The sequence below is a fragment of the Equus quagga genome, chromosome 1 (genome assembly GCF_021613505.1).
Source record: "Equus quagga isolate Etosha38 chromosome 1, UCLA_HA_Equagga_1.0, whole genome shotgun sequence".
NCBI classification, from domain to species: domain Eukaryota; kingdom Metazoa; phylum Chordata; class Mammalia; order Perissodactyla; family Equidae; genus Equus; species Equus quagga.
The window spans coordinates 140,079,737-140,093,828 of record NC_060267.1 but is presented as its reverse complement, the minus strand read 5'-3'; the positions used below and the strand labels follow the sequence as shown (position 1 = coordinate 140,093,828).

Here is a 14,092-nt window from a genome sequence, read left to right as displayed (position 1 = left end):
AGCCCCTAGAGACCACGCATAAAAACAGCAGTCCCGGGGGTGGCGTGGGGGTGGTAACTTGTTCCTGAGAGGAAGGAACGGATCTCTCTCCTTTGCCTATCAGTTCACAGGTATGACCCGGCAGGATGCGTTTCTGGCCCTGACTCAGAAAGCCCGGAGGAAGAGAGTGGGTGGAGACGTGACAAGTGATAAACTGAAGGACTGGCTGATCTCGCGGCAGCGCTACTGGGGCACGCCAATCCCCGTGGTCCACTGCCCGGCCTGCGGCCCCGTGCCGGTGCCTCTGGAGGACTTGCCGGTGACCTTGCCCAGCGTCACGTCTTTCACCGGCAAGGGAGGCTCCCCACTGGCCACAGCTTCGGAGTGGGTGAACTGCTCCTGCCCTAGGTAAGGAACCACGTCCCCCAGCCGTGGCCCAGCCCCCTGCCAGGGTTTCAGACTCCTCCTGCCTCCTGGGGCTCCCTCTGCTCCCTTTTTCCAGGACTTCCACCAGACTGGAAAGAATGCCCTAGGCCTCTCGGGACCTTTGGGAGAAGGGGCTGGGATCTGAGGCCTAGCTGCTGTGATGGGCGCCCTCTCTGCTGCTCTGAGCTGGTGGAAGTGGCAGCGTCAGTTCACACTGCTCCTGGAAACATCTGATCCAGCCCATAGAAAAGCTGCACATTTGCATCATACCTTTGTAGAGGACAACTTTCTTCCATTTTATATTCCAAAGAGCTCCTTGGAGATGAGAGAAATATTTTCTCCTTCCGCCTTACAGTTTTCCCACATGGTGACCGTGGAGACTTTCTCACAAGTAGCAGAACAGTACCCGTGACGAGTGTGCTCAGGGGCTTCATGCTTAATATACTGAAACACACTGTTTCCTTTCTCCTCATCTTGGAGTGGGATTACATTTTTCTGTCAATTCACTGGCATGTCTCAAATGTGATTTTTATGATCTCATAGCAGCTGATTAAACAAGTAAACAACAGCAAGCTCTAGTATCTTCCTTCTGTGGAGAAGCCACTTTTCTCTGCCTTATAGATCATGATGAGGATGTTTTAGAAATAATTTTGTCCTCTGCTAGTCCAGAGCTGAGTTATAAGGTTGGTACCTAGGTAACCACATAGTGCAATGGCAAGGTTCAGGCCGGGCAGACAGATAGACAACAGTGGACTCAAGTCCTGGCCCTGCCCCTTAACCAGCTGTGTGGTCTTGGGAAAGTCATTTAACTTCTCTGAGCTTCGATTCCCTTGTCAGGAACTGAAATAACTCCCTTGAAGGGCCGTGTAGAAGACCAGAAGCAACACATGTAACCCTGCACAGTGGCCCCTCGCAAACATTCAGTGAACGGAAGTGTTACTTCCGTCGTGCCAGGACTTGCTAACGGTCCTCCCAGGTGCTCACTCAGGTGGCGTGGAGATTTGAGATGGGGCTTGTGGGCAGGAACATAGGGAGCTCGTGGCCAAGAGGGACAGCATAGTGGTAAGAACCACAGGCAGCGGAGTCCAACAGATGTGGATTTCTTACTCTTGAGCTGCAAGTCCTTGGGCGGATTTCTTAAGCTCTCTTATTCCACGTTACTCATCTGCAAAATGGGGACATCATCTACCTCATAATCCCCAGGGTTACTGGGGATTAAATGAGAAAATGTCTGTGAAGCCTTTGGCTCAGTGCCTGCCACCCAGTATTAGGATTATTACTGTTGGAGCTAATAATGATAATAATGTCACCGTCACCATCATCTATCCTCCTACTTACCAAGGAACCTCTCCCATATCATCCAGCGTTTAGTGTCAGCAATAAAACGTGTTGATTGTCTTCAAGTCCAATGTGACCATTAAAAAGAAAACCAGCATGGCAGGTTTTAGCCAGATGTTATTCCTTTATCAATTGAGTCCTGCATTTTCTTCCTAACTTGTATACGGGTTCACTAATGGTGAGGAGAAAAAGTAATGTTTATCTTCTAATTATTTCCCAGAATAGTATCTGTGTTCTGGTTGATTGCTCTCCAGATAAAAAGACCTGGCTTTAATGTAGAGATGCACTGTTGAGATCAGTATCTCATAACAAGCCTGGGTGGTCAGTTACAGAATTCCCTCGGGGCTCTCTCTGATAAGCTCCTACCCCAGGGACCCACCACTATTCCTGGTGGGAGGCCTCCTAACTAAAATGCAGGAGGCCCCTGGGAGTCCCAGAGCCCTACCAGATCTGGGGCTGCTGTCTCTCTGCTCAGCCACTTCCATTTAACAAGTAGAAGGTGGGCAGTCGCTGTTTCCTTCAGTAATATTTATAACGCTAGTATGAACTGCTTCACAGATGCAAGATATAAATGCAACCCTTCTTTTATTTAAAAATTAAAAACAGACTCAAGCCCTTGCATGCTAAATTAGCAGGAGATTCATCAGTTCCTCTTGGGGCTCCTCATGCCCCTCCTTGAATTCTCCAAGAACCCCCCGAAGACTTATACTGCCAAAAGGGCAGCATTTGGAGGAGTGGATCCCACGTCCATACCTCAAAAGGGAGGCCCTGGAGTCTGAGCTGTGTGGCTTCTCACTGGCACAAAGAGTTCCTGTTAACAGTTGATACAACCCATCCATTGTTCATCCAGGCCTTGAGGGGTCTTCAAGGGGCTGAGCCCCCTCCTAGGCTAGGTTTGACTAAGGGCATTCTTTCTTGGGTTCCTAGAGGTTGTGGCTTTTGACACCCGGTTCTTTCAGTCTCACAGAACATGCTTCAAAACCGGTTCAGCAGTTGGGCCCTTGTGGAACCCTGGTCCTCCCCAGGCAACTCCATCCTGGGATGAGGATTGCTTTTTCTTTTCAGCCCTTTGCACACCGAGTATCCCACTTTATTCATTTTTTTGGACAGTAGAGCTCTCTTCACCCTCTGTAAGGAACCTATCTTTAGGCAGTGGTGTGTTGGTAAATGTGTATTAAATAGCTCTCTGGGGGCCAGCCCCGCGGCCGAGTGGTTAAGTTTGCAAGCTCTGCTTCAGCGGCCCAGTGTTTCGTCGGTTCGGATCCTGGGCGCGGACATGGCACCGCTCGTCAGCCACGCTGAGGCGGCGTCCCACGTGCCACAACTGGAAGGACCCACAACTAAAATATACAACTATGTACAGGGGGGACATGGGGAGAAAAAGCAGAAAAAAAATAGCTCTCTGGAGGGGGGCTTCTGATTTGTAGTGTTTGCTGATTTCTGTGGTATACATACTCCCACTGGGACTAATTTCAGGATACCAACTTGACATCACTTCTCACAGAGGTGGGAAGAGACACTAACAGTTGACTCTCACAAGATGGTATGAGTTGGCACCAGCACACCACTGCCCTTGGGCCTCAAGGGTGATTTATCCTCCTAAGGTCTCACCAGTGGATTTCTGCACCCCTCACCCTAAAGCAGAAATAGAAAAAAAAAACCCAAGTTCATTTTTCGGCACAGCATCTTGATACATTTGGTTTTCAACTTCTCTTCATAAATTGGTTTGCCTCATAAGCATCATAAAGTAGGCCTTGGCAGAAAGCAATCTTGACATGCCTGAAATAGAAGTTAACGTGCAAAAGAGACACTCACTCTTATCTTCTCCTTTTGGGTTGTTAGATTTTTGCCATGTTAAAGAAGTGGGTAAATAAGGCTTTTAATTGTTGAAGATTGAAATTTTTAATTTTGTAAATTTCTTTAAAACATCATGTACCATACAATACAAAAAGAGAGCTTTCTCTGAATTTTCTTGATGTGGCATTGTTCTTGTGACATTTTAAATTCATACTGATTGTCATAGCTTCCTCAAAGGCTGACAGAAAACTGCATTAAAATTTAAAAAGAAGGGGCTGGCCCGGTGGCCAAGAAGTTAAGTTCACACGCTCCGCTTCAGTGGCCCAGGGTTTCACTGGTTCAGATCCTGGGCGTGGACATGGCACCATTCATCAGGCCACTCTGAGGTGGCGTCCCACATAACACAACCAGAAGGACCCACAACTAAAATATACAACTATATACTGGGGGAATTTAGGGAGAAAAAACAGGAAAAAAAAAGAAGATTGGCAACAGTTGTTAGCTCAGGTGCCAATCTTTAAAAAAAATTTTTTTTAAAGAAAACAATTGATGAACTTCATTTATTTCTTAGGTGCAAGGGAGCAGCCAAGAGAGAGACAGACACGATGGATACCTTTGTTGATTCTGCTTGGTACTACTTCAGATACACCGACCCTCAGAATGCTCACAGGTAAGCCCTGCTGCATTCACTGAGCATGCGTCAGTCTGGGTCCTCCAAGAAGCAAACACCATGATGGAATTAGACATGCAAGAGATTCATTGAGGGATATGCGTATGAAGAATGAAGGGGTGAGGGAGCAGGAGTCGGCAGGGGGAGCCCTTAGACCATGATGCTGGTCTAACACTTGTGAAAGGAGAAGGGGAAAGAAAGAGGATTGGGTAGGAAGAGCCTCAGATCGTGGCACAGCTCTGAGAAAGCCCCAGCCAGGCCAGCGGGAATCCCCGAGCAAAGCTTGTCCTTCAGAGAGTCCCAAGTCAGGCAGAAATGCCTCTGCTCTGGTCCCCTGCCTCTGGAAGAGCATGGGCTGGCATGAACGCTGAGCAGATCCAAAGATGCAACAGCTAGAAGCTGTTGGTCAGCTGTGCACCTTGAAACAGGCTCACTCTGGTAAAGGGAGTGTGTTAAATTATTAAATTAGATTCTTCACAGCCAAGTAAATCTCAAGTACAAGGAAAATAAAAACAGAAAAAGGAAGGAATTGCTATTGTAATACCTTCCTTGGCCCTTCGGTGAACTGCATTTATGTGATTGTGAAGATGTAATATTATTTACTTAACTGAAAATAATGCCGTAAGTCTACAGGGAGGTAGGGAGTATGAGGAGCTGAGAAGCCTTACCTCTCACCACATAGTCAGTAGATCATTTTTAAATTTACAAATCAACAAAGAATATAAACATATTTTTTAATAATGTCCAGAGGAAACAGCTAAAAGAATTAAAAGTGACTAAGGGATAGGCCTGGGGAGGGGAGTTGGTGAAGGAAGGTGCTGGAGACTGCTGTTTTAAATCATAACCCTTCTAGTCCTATTTGACTTTTCTGCTCTGTGCATGTGTTTCTTTGACCAAAGTCAATGCATGAATAAGGGAGAGAGAGCTGTAGGCAGATAGGTAAGGAGAGGGACTGAGAGAAAGGAAAACTATGCAGACCAAGGAAAGGCACACGCCCCGTGCTTCAGAGGCCTCGCCAGCTTGCTCTTGTCTGTGGGAGAACCGTCATCCTGAACCCCTGCAGTCCACCTAGACGAATGCCCCCTTTTTCTTCCTGGGTTATAAAATATAGTGAGATGGGTGCTCCTGCTCTCCTGCTACTCAAATCCCACCCTGCAGTATTGCAATTCTGTAATTCAGATTCAGGCCATCTAGACATGAGTGGGATCCTGAGTCAACAGTAGCCGGCAGAGGCAGGAAGGAGGCAGGGTGTCTGCTGGGGCTGGGAACCACCAGGGTGGCCCGGCTAACCTACAGAGGGGGCCTTCTGGGTCTTCCTTCTAGAAGGGGCTTTTGGTGCATTCCACTTAGTAACAGCTGGCTTAGAATGGGAGGGGAATCAGGACTCTCTGCCTCTCCGAATGCTTCAAAGGAAAGCCTGCTTACAGATGGTGGAGACTCTAAGTTACAGTGATGGGACCCTTGACTAGAGAGAGACATCTTGAGACCTGCACCGCCCCCCACTTTGGGAATACCACGAACGCATCATTTCCCTCAGAAGATGCTGCCCTCAGTTTCCGCACTGGCTGGAGTTCTCACTAGTGTGGTTTCCGGGCTAGATCACAGATCCGAGCTATAGCTCCTTTCAACATGTCACTCCTTAATTTATCCCAAACTTGTTTTTGGGCCGAGTACCATCCTTAATTTCCCTTTCTTTTCTGTCACCTAGATGAGCAGTTGGATTTCTCAAGGGAACCATTTTTCAGAACGGAAAAGTATTTTTTAAAATTTTACCAGAAGGGCCGGCTGGGTGGCACAACAGTTAAGGTCACACGCTCCACTTTGGTGGCCAGGGGTTCGCCAGGCCGGATCTCAGGCAGGGACCTATGCACCACTTCTCAAGCCATGCTGTGGCAGGCGTCCCACATATAAAAAGTAGAGGAAGATGATGAGCACAGATGTTAGCTCAGGGCCAGTCTTGCTCAAAAAAAAAATTTTTTTTACCAGAGCTCTGGCACAGTGACTGGAGGAGAGAAAACCAAGCTATATTAAGATGAACCTACTTGCCAAGCACCAGGCTGTTACTCCCAGGCTGAGCTGGAGCCAGCCAGGTCCCTGCTGGGGTAAAAAGGTGCTTCGAGGCGTGGGGAATAGAATTCACAGATATCTGAAGCCATGGAGTACAGATTCTCCAAGGGCAAAGGTTTCCTTCACTGGATCACCTCAAGTGAGGGTGTTACTTTGGGATTAAGAGCTCTGTCCTCAGCCAGCACCACCTCCCACCACCACCGCCACGCACACAGGCGTGCACACGCACTTACACACACACACCCTGCACCCTTCGGACACTCCGCCTCGAGTCCCAGCCAGAAAATAGAGGAAAGTGGCATTTCCTTTCCCCCCCGGCATCCATTAGGACTGGGGAGTATGGGGACCCCTTCCTTTTAGGATCTCTGTCAACTAAAGTGTCTGTTAGGTGGGAGAGTCGTTCGGCTGTTTTATCACAGTCACTCTAAATATGCTCATTGCATTCAGGAGGCCATATATAGGCTCTTGCTGACTATCTGTATTTTAAGGCTGCTTTTAAAAAGAAGGTTGAATTTCTGTTTTAAAATGAACATTTAGCATCTGCGTGTTAATCTCCATTGTAAGTGCTACGTTGCCCTCTATTGGTAAGAACTCAAGAATCTCAGTTATCTAATTGTAATAAAAATTAAAATAAATCTAGATATTCAAATACACGTTTTACAGAAATACCTTTTTTTGGCTGGTATGTTTTCCTCTTGCCCTCATTTTGTGTGAAAATTGCCTTTGTTAAAATATGTCTGAAACAGTTTTTATAAATATCATAAATCAACACTGATCTGACTTTTTTCTCCTTTGTTATATAAGCTTTTCTCTCATTATATTTTAAAAAGAAAACCACTGTTTTTCTCTAACATAATGTATTTCAGGGAATATGCAAATTATAGTTGGTCTGTCTAATTGATTTTAGCAAAGCAGGTTTTTAAAAAATGACAGTTTCTCTTTCTTCCAGCCCTTTTAGCGCAGCTTTGGCCGATTACTGGATGCCTGTGGATTTGTACATTGGCGGGAAAGAACATGCTGTCATGCACTTGTTCTATGCGAGATTCTTTAGTCATTTTTGCCATGATCAAAAAATGGTCAAACACAGGTGAGCATTTACACTGCTTTGCAAAAGAATTCAGTTCCGTGAACACCAACTTAAAGCAGGTGTCAGTTCTTCCGAAGCAAGATAAATATATGTAGCAGAAAAATTCTGTTTTTCCAGTACACTTTTAGAGGTCGTTGTTAGCCTTCACCCTTTGAAGTGCGTTTCTCTTGCTTAATCAGTTCTAGCACGTTGGGCTGTGTGCTCACAGAGGATCTTGCCTTCAGCTCTTCTCTGTTTAACTGAGTTAAGTGATTGAGATTCTTACTTGTGAGGCAGAGAAGAGCGAGTGGTTCATATGTTATATGGCTTTTATAGCTTCTCGTGTGAGGTCATGTTTATCATCTGGTCCCTCTGTGTAAGCTCTATTTCTAAGCTTGATTGAATCCTACCTTGATAAATCACTCTGATAAAAGTACATAATGAATTAAAAGCTAGGCAATCACATTGTACATCCATTGATAAATTCTTTTCCTATTGGCCTATCATCTCTTGCCTATTATGTTCAGAAAAATGTGTGTGTGCTTTTTTCCCATGAAATACATCATATAAATAAAGGATGTATTTAGTGTATTATGTAATTTAAAGAATAAAATGATATCCGTGCACCCTCTCTGCAGTTTAAGAAATAGAGCTCAACAGTCCCTTAGAATACCCAGGGTGCCCCTCTCCATCATATCATCCCTCTTCCTACACCACCACCCCTCCCCCAGTTAACCCCTGTCCTGAATCTTGAATTATTCATTTTCCTGCTTTTCTTTATAAGTTCATCGCCTCTGTGTATATTCTGAAACAATGTGTATTGTTTAGTTTTCCTGTGTTTGAACTTTATGTAAGTAGAATGGTATTTTACGTGTTTTCTCTTGGTTTCTTCGCTCATCGCTTTTTGGGATTCATACGTGTTGCTGCATGGAGTTGTGCTTTGTTTCGGTTTCACCTCTATATGGTATCCCATTACATGGAATGGAATTTCTAGTCCAGAACTCACTGTGTGTCCACACCACCGTTGATGGTTGTTGGACTCCTTCGTGCAGTTATGAGCAGAACTGCAGTGAGCACTCTTGTACACGTTTCCTGGCGTACATGTCAGCATTTCCCTTGAGTGTGTACCTGAGAGCAGAATTGCTGAATCATAGGGTATGCACGTGTTCAGCTTTACTAAGGAACACCAAAGTGTGTTCCAAATTAGCTGTAAAACCTACGCTCGCACTAACAGAGATGAGGGTTGCTATTGCTCTACGTCATCGTTACAGCATTTGGTACTATCGAACTTTTTAAATTTTGCCAAACTGGTGTTATATAATGGATCACTTTGTGACTTAAATTTGAATTTAAAAACACTGCTTACTTACTGAAGTTTAGCATGTTTTTAATATGTTCATGAATCTCTGTGTTTCCCGTTAAATCCCTGTTTGTGTCCTTCGCCCTTATTTCTTCTGGGTTGTCTTTTATTGATTGTAGGAATTCTTTTAATATTCCGGATGCTAATCCTTTTTCAGCTGTATGTATTGCACGTATTTTTTCCTACCTCTTAGCTTATTTTTATGGTATCTTTTGATGAACAGAAACTGTTAATTTAATGTAGTAAATGTTAATAATCTTTTCCTTTACGGCTATTGCTTTTAGTGTCTCGGTACCATTAACGGAACAGTCCATCCATTTCCCCACTGATCTGTAGTGCCCGCTCCATCATAAATCAAGTTTTCGGGTATATGCAAGGGCCTTTTTATATGCTCTTTAGTCTATCCATTGATCTGTTTGCCTTTTGCTGTGCTAATTATTTACTGGCTTTGTTATTTTAATTTTACAAGTCTTAATATCCAGTAAGAGAAGTCCTCCTACTTTGTTCTTTTTCTTTGGGAGTATTTTGGCTATGATTGGACCTTTGTTCTTCCATATAAATTTCAGATTCAGTTGTCAAATTCCACAGAGGTATCTGTTGGGAATTTAATTGGAATTACATGGAATCTAAATATTCACTAATATCTTTTCGCACTCTTCCTTCTTGCATTTCTGACCTTAAATCTGAAATCATTTCCCTTTTATCTGAAATGTATACTTTAGAATATCTTTTATGTCCTTTAGTGAAGGTTCATCCAATGGTTCTCATTTGTCCAAAAATACATATATTTCTACCTCATTTCTTAGAGTTTGCCAGCTCAAAGACACATTTAAAACAATAACCGTTTTGCATCTTTTCTGGCTTTTTCACTTGTTTTTCATCAGGACAATAGTTCAGGCTCTCTTGTTTGCCAGGAGCATAGTTCCCGGGATTTTTTTCAGTTGTGTTTTGTTTTTTGTTTTTTTAATAGAACATGTTTTAGAGTAATTTTTAATTGCAGAGAAGGGGAAAACATATCTGATTATCTCTCCAGATAACCTATATTAACAGTAGAAAAATAAAATAATAAAAAAGTAATACATCTAAGATTAAAAGTTTTTAACTGCGCAAAGTGAACATTGAAATTTCCCTCCCTGTACCCCACCCTCCACCCTTCTCCTCAACTTAAGGTTCTTTTGATTTCTTCAGAAAAATATTTTGTGTATCTCCATGTTTCTATTGATATGCTCATTTAAAAATTTTATATATGTGTAATGTTTGTTACATATATGTATATTACATAGAATGTGCGATATAAAATTTACATACAGATATTATATTTATGTATTTTGCTTTTTTGATTTAATAATATTATCTTGGTGATCTTTCCACATCACTGTGCACAAATCTCCCATTTTTAAAATTTATGTATAATGTTCCATCATATGAATATATCATAATTTATTTGTCATCTATTTTTTCCAATTGCTATTACAAAAAAAAATATCTAGTGACTCTCTTTATCTATATTCTTGGCAGGTATTTGGGATCATATCTGTAGGTTCAAGTTCTGACACTGGGAAGTGCTGGGTCAAAGTATATGTGTTTTTAAATTCTTGATAAAAAGTATATTAGTTTTAAAACCTGTGTAACGCAGACTAAAATGCGTTTTCATTAAAATGAAGCACACTGAAAGGTGCCTCGCTTCACACCGCGCGCAGACCTGCTTCCTCATGCAGGCACACACAGATTAGAAGTCTACTGTCAGAAAAGTAATTTAGGATATAAATCAAATGCTTAAAATAATTTTCTTCTCCTTACTCCCAGAGACCTTCATGTGTAACAATAAACCGATCTGCATCAGAAGAACACTAACCACATTAGCAACATTAATCGTCAGGTAGATAAATTAGTGAAAATGTTGGTACCTTGGGTTACAGGATTTACCATTCTGCCTTGCATTTCTTCTCTATGGAAACTTCTTTACCTCACTAGATAATGTTTACCCTTGAGGATGGGAACTGTGTCTTGTTACTGTCACAGTCTCATGGATATTGTACGTTCATTCTCGGAGAATGTTTGTTTAGATACATGAGTTTAATCCCTTGATATAAACACATAAAAGTTCACATCCTTCAAAGGAAAGGTTCTCCTTGGGATAGGGAGAATTGGATAGAGGTGAAGTACAAAGACCAAATACAGCATGAGAAATATTTCCTTCTCATGTAGGTCTAGAAACAAATACCATAAATGATTTCTGGCTCCTTAGTGGGGGGCACATTTCTCTGAAAAATTATTTGTAGAAGTAAGGAATGAGTCAATAAGTGATTCAATGGCTGTTTTAAGATCTAGGACAGGGCCTGGCTACTTTTATGACTTTTCCCCAGGGGTTTAAAACTGTATTTGAGGAGAAAAAGGGTTTGCAGCATTCTGACAAAATTTTTAAAATACGGTTTGGGGTATGACTTGTTTCTATTCAAAGGAATTTCTGATTTGCAAAGTTTCCAGGTACACCTGGAATTTGCTTTACCATCAACTTTAAGTATAAATTGAAATATATCTGTGCAGTGTTTTGGGTTTTTTTTTCATTCTTTACAAGACAGGAAGATTCTATTCCATACCCTCCCTTAAAAAACAGGGAGATTTATTTTTAGTGCTCAAAAGTCTGAGATGTTTGAGGAAGGTGCAGAGAGGCGTCTTATCTCTGTGTCTCGGCTCAGCTGTCAGGATCACTCACGTTAAATCTTATCAGGGCAACAACAGCCGCTGAAAACTCACTCTGAGTGTTACCTCTGTATCAGAGGTGTTTTAGTAAACCAGTCCGCCGCAAATGCAATGAAAATCACCCACTTTCGGTGATGAATAATTCAGAATTCTCCAGTTAGAATTGTTGACTGCCTCCACACAACCTTAGCAAGCCGATTTAGGAGGAAAAATTGAGATCTGTCGACCACATGTGTATTCCTCTTTATTTATTAGCTATTTTTTCTGAAATGTGTATAAATCAGAATTTTGTTTGTATTTCTTTCTTCCCTTTGATTAGTATTGTCATTTCAGGAGAGATTTGAGACTGCAACTATTCCACTTTTGTTTTCATTTCTCAGCCCCTTGCCACTGTCTCGAGTAGTAGATCTGGACTGAGGGTCCAAAGACCTCTGCTCATTGGGCCAGTGATTGGCAGTGTGGACGAGAGACCTAGCCCCTTTGGTTCTCAGGGGCCATGACCACATGTTAGGAATTCCATCACCTTTGAGCACTTTCACTCTGATTCTGGTTAAACTCCTTCAAATATAAACAGGAAAGGTTCATGTGGATTTAGTAACCACTCTTGTTTTCTGAAAGAGTCCTGGCCCTTTCTTTCATCACTTGTATGTTTAGGTTTGCAGTTTGAGCTTTCAGAAGGTCTCCTTACCATTTATAAGAAGCCGGCCTCCAGGTCAGGTGTGCCACCACATGGGACAGCAAGTGCCTTAGTCGTGTGTCTGAAACACCAAGTTAAGATTAAGGCAGAATTAATGTCAGCAGGAAATTTGCAAAAGAAGATATATGAATAATGAAGAAACATACTGTAAAATTTTTCCCTCACGGGCAGTCCAGGAAATACAAGTGAAACCACGTTGAGGTGCTGTTTTCTGTATAGCAGAGCGGCTGGGATGCAAGCACCACTCGTACTGCAGGGGGGCGGTTTGGAGCACCCTTGCTCAGAAGCATTTGGCGATGTATAGTGAGAGCCTTAAAACTGTTCACACTCTTGACACACTAATTGCACTTCCAGAAATCTTTCCTAAGCAAACAATCAGAACTGCAAACTTATGCACCAAAGTGTTCATGTTAAAAACTTGGATACAACTTAAATGCCCCAAAATGTTGAGAAAGGGTCAAGCATGGCCCATCTATATGGAGGACTCTTGTGCAGCTCCTTAAAATTACGTTACGAAGACTGATTAATAACATGGAGAAATGCATCTGAATGAGAAGTGAAAAAAGCAAGATAAAATTGTGGGTAAAGTCTGGTTATCTCTGTGTATATATGTACGTGCACATACATACACATATACGTGTGTGCAGGAGAGAGTAGAGCAAATTATGCCAGCGTGTTAACAGGAGTTTTCTCTGGATGAAGAGCTTACTGATGATTTTATTATTTTTTTAATGCACTTCTGATTTTTTCCCAGATTTTTTTACAATGATTATGTAACTTTATAAACAGAAAAACAAAGTCATTTACAGTCAACACTCTGAAGCAGGAAAGTGCACTGAGCCTCCCAGTTGGATTCACGGGTGTGGGGTAGGCATCAGCTTTGGCTGGACGTCAGCACTCAGTCGTCAGCACTAGGGTGGAAGCTGCGCACTACAGGGGGAACGTGCCTCGGCTCATCTCCGCTGAACTGAGATAAGGAAGCCTTTTCTCCCTGTAACATGGGAATCTTGTCAGTTTTTGTGGTTGCTCTTTAAAACGACTCAGAGAGACGCTAAATTCCCTGAACTGAAATTCTCCCTGCAGTTTGCGGTCAGCAGAGTGGTGGCCCTCAGAAGCCTCTCCTGGGTTAACAACCGCCTGCTGCCCAGCGAGAGCTCAGCAGGCCCCAGTCCACGGAGCTTTTTCCTGTTTCTCTGATCACACCAGAAACAGAGCTGTCGGGAAAAGGGGAAGGAAGAGAAGAGAAGCTTGACTTGGGTCTCACCGTATTAATGAGGCCTCCTTCTATGCTACTGGCTGGCAGCTAGGAAATAGAAATGGTGACATTTAAGAATGAGCCATGGTGTAATACTTAGAAACTGGCTGCTTATGTGAACGTGATAGTCTAGGCACAGGGCCAAGAAAAAGAGGAAGGTGAATTTAGTCTGAGAAGTCCAAGTTAGAGACTGTTTTCAGAGATCCACAGCTTTCTGTTTCCTTCTTTCCAGATCTACGTAGTAGCCACCTGAGCAGATCAGGAGAGTGGGCAGCAACCTGTCTAGGGCTTCATAAGTAGGGAAATGTTGTCCACAGTGACTCGTTAGCGCTCTGATGAGTCCTGGGATTCTTGTAGCCACATCTTGGTTGGTACATTCCTTCTATGCAGTGATTTTTACAAAGGCACTTAAAATAGCCTATCAATCTATGTTCTGAATTCCCTTGTTTATTGCATACTTAGCAACCTGCCTCACCTCGCTCTCCCTCTCATTTTCTTCCTGCCTTTCTTCTTTCTTTCTTCCTTCTTAGTGGGACAAAGGTGGCCTTCAATGACCAGCAGGTATCAAGTGTTGTAATTTCTGACTCTGTGCGGTCCAGACTATCGCGGAAGCCCTGAAGCTTCCATCACTGTTCCTCATTCTGCTTGCATGTAGCTGTGCTGCAGTGCACGCAGGTGTAATCCACCTCTAGCAGTGGTGCTAAAGGAGTAAGAGGAAAGCTGACTCAGAAAAA

General features: G+C 43.0%; 1 protein-coding gene across 3 annotated transcripts in view; it reads left to right on the top strand.

Moving 5' to 3' along the window:
- Positions 1 to 14,092, top strand: part of LARS2 (leucyl-tRNA synthetase 2, mitochondrial) — a 171,582-nt gene that overhangs the window by 121,838 nt on the left and 35,652 nt on the right. For all 3 annotated transcript variants that reach the window (XM_046681251.1, XM_046681269.1, XM_046681259.1), the window contains exons 12-14: positions 104 to 387; positions 4,112 to 4,210; positions 7,227 to 7,364. In XM_046681251.1, coding sequence (XP_046537207.1) covers positions 104 to 387; positions 4,112 to 4,210; positions 7,227 to 7,364 — 521 coding nt within the window. The remainder of the gene's footprint in view (positions 1 to 103; positions 388 to 4,111; positions 4,211 to 7,226; positions 7,365 to 14,092) is intronic.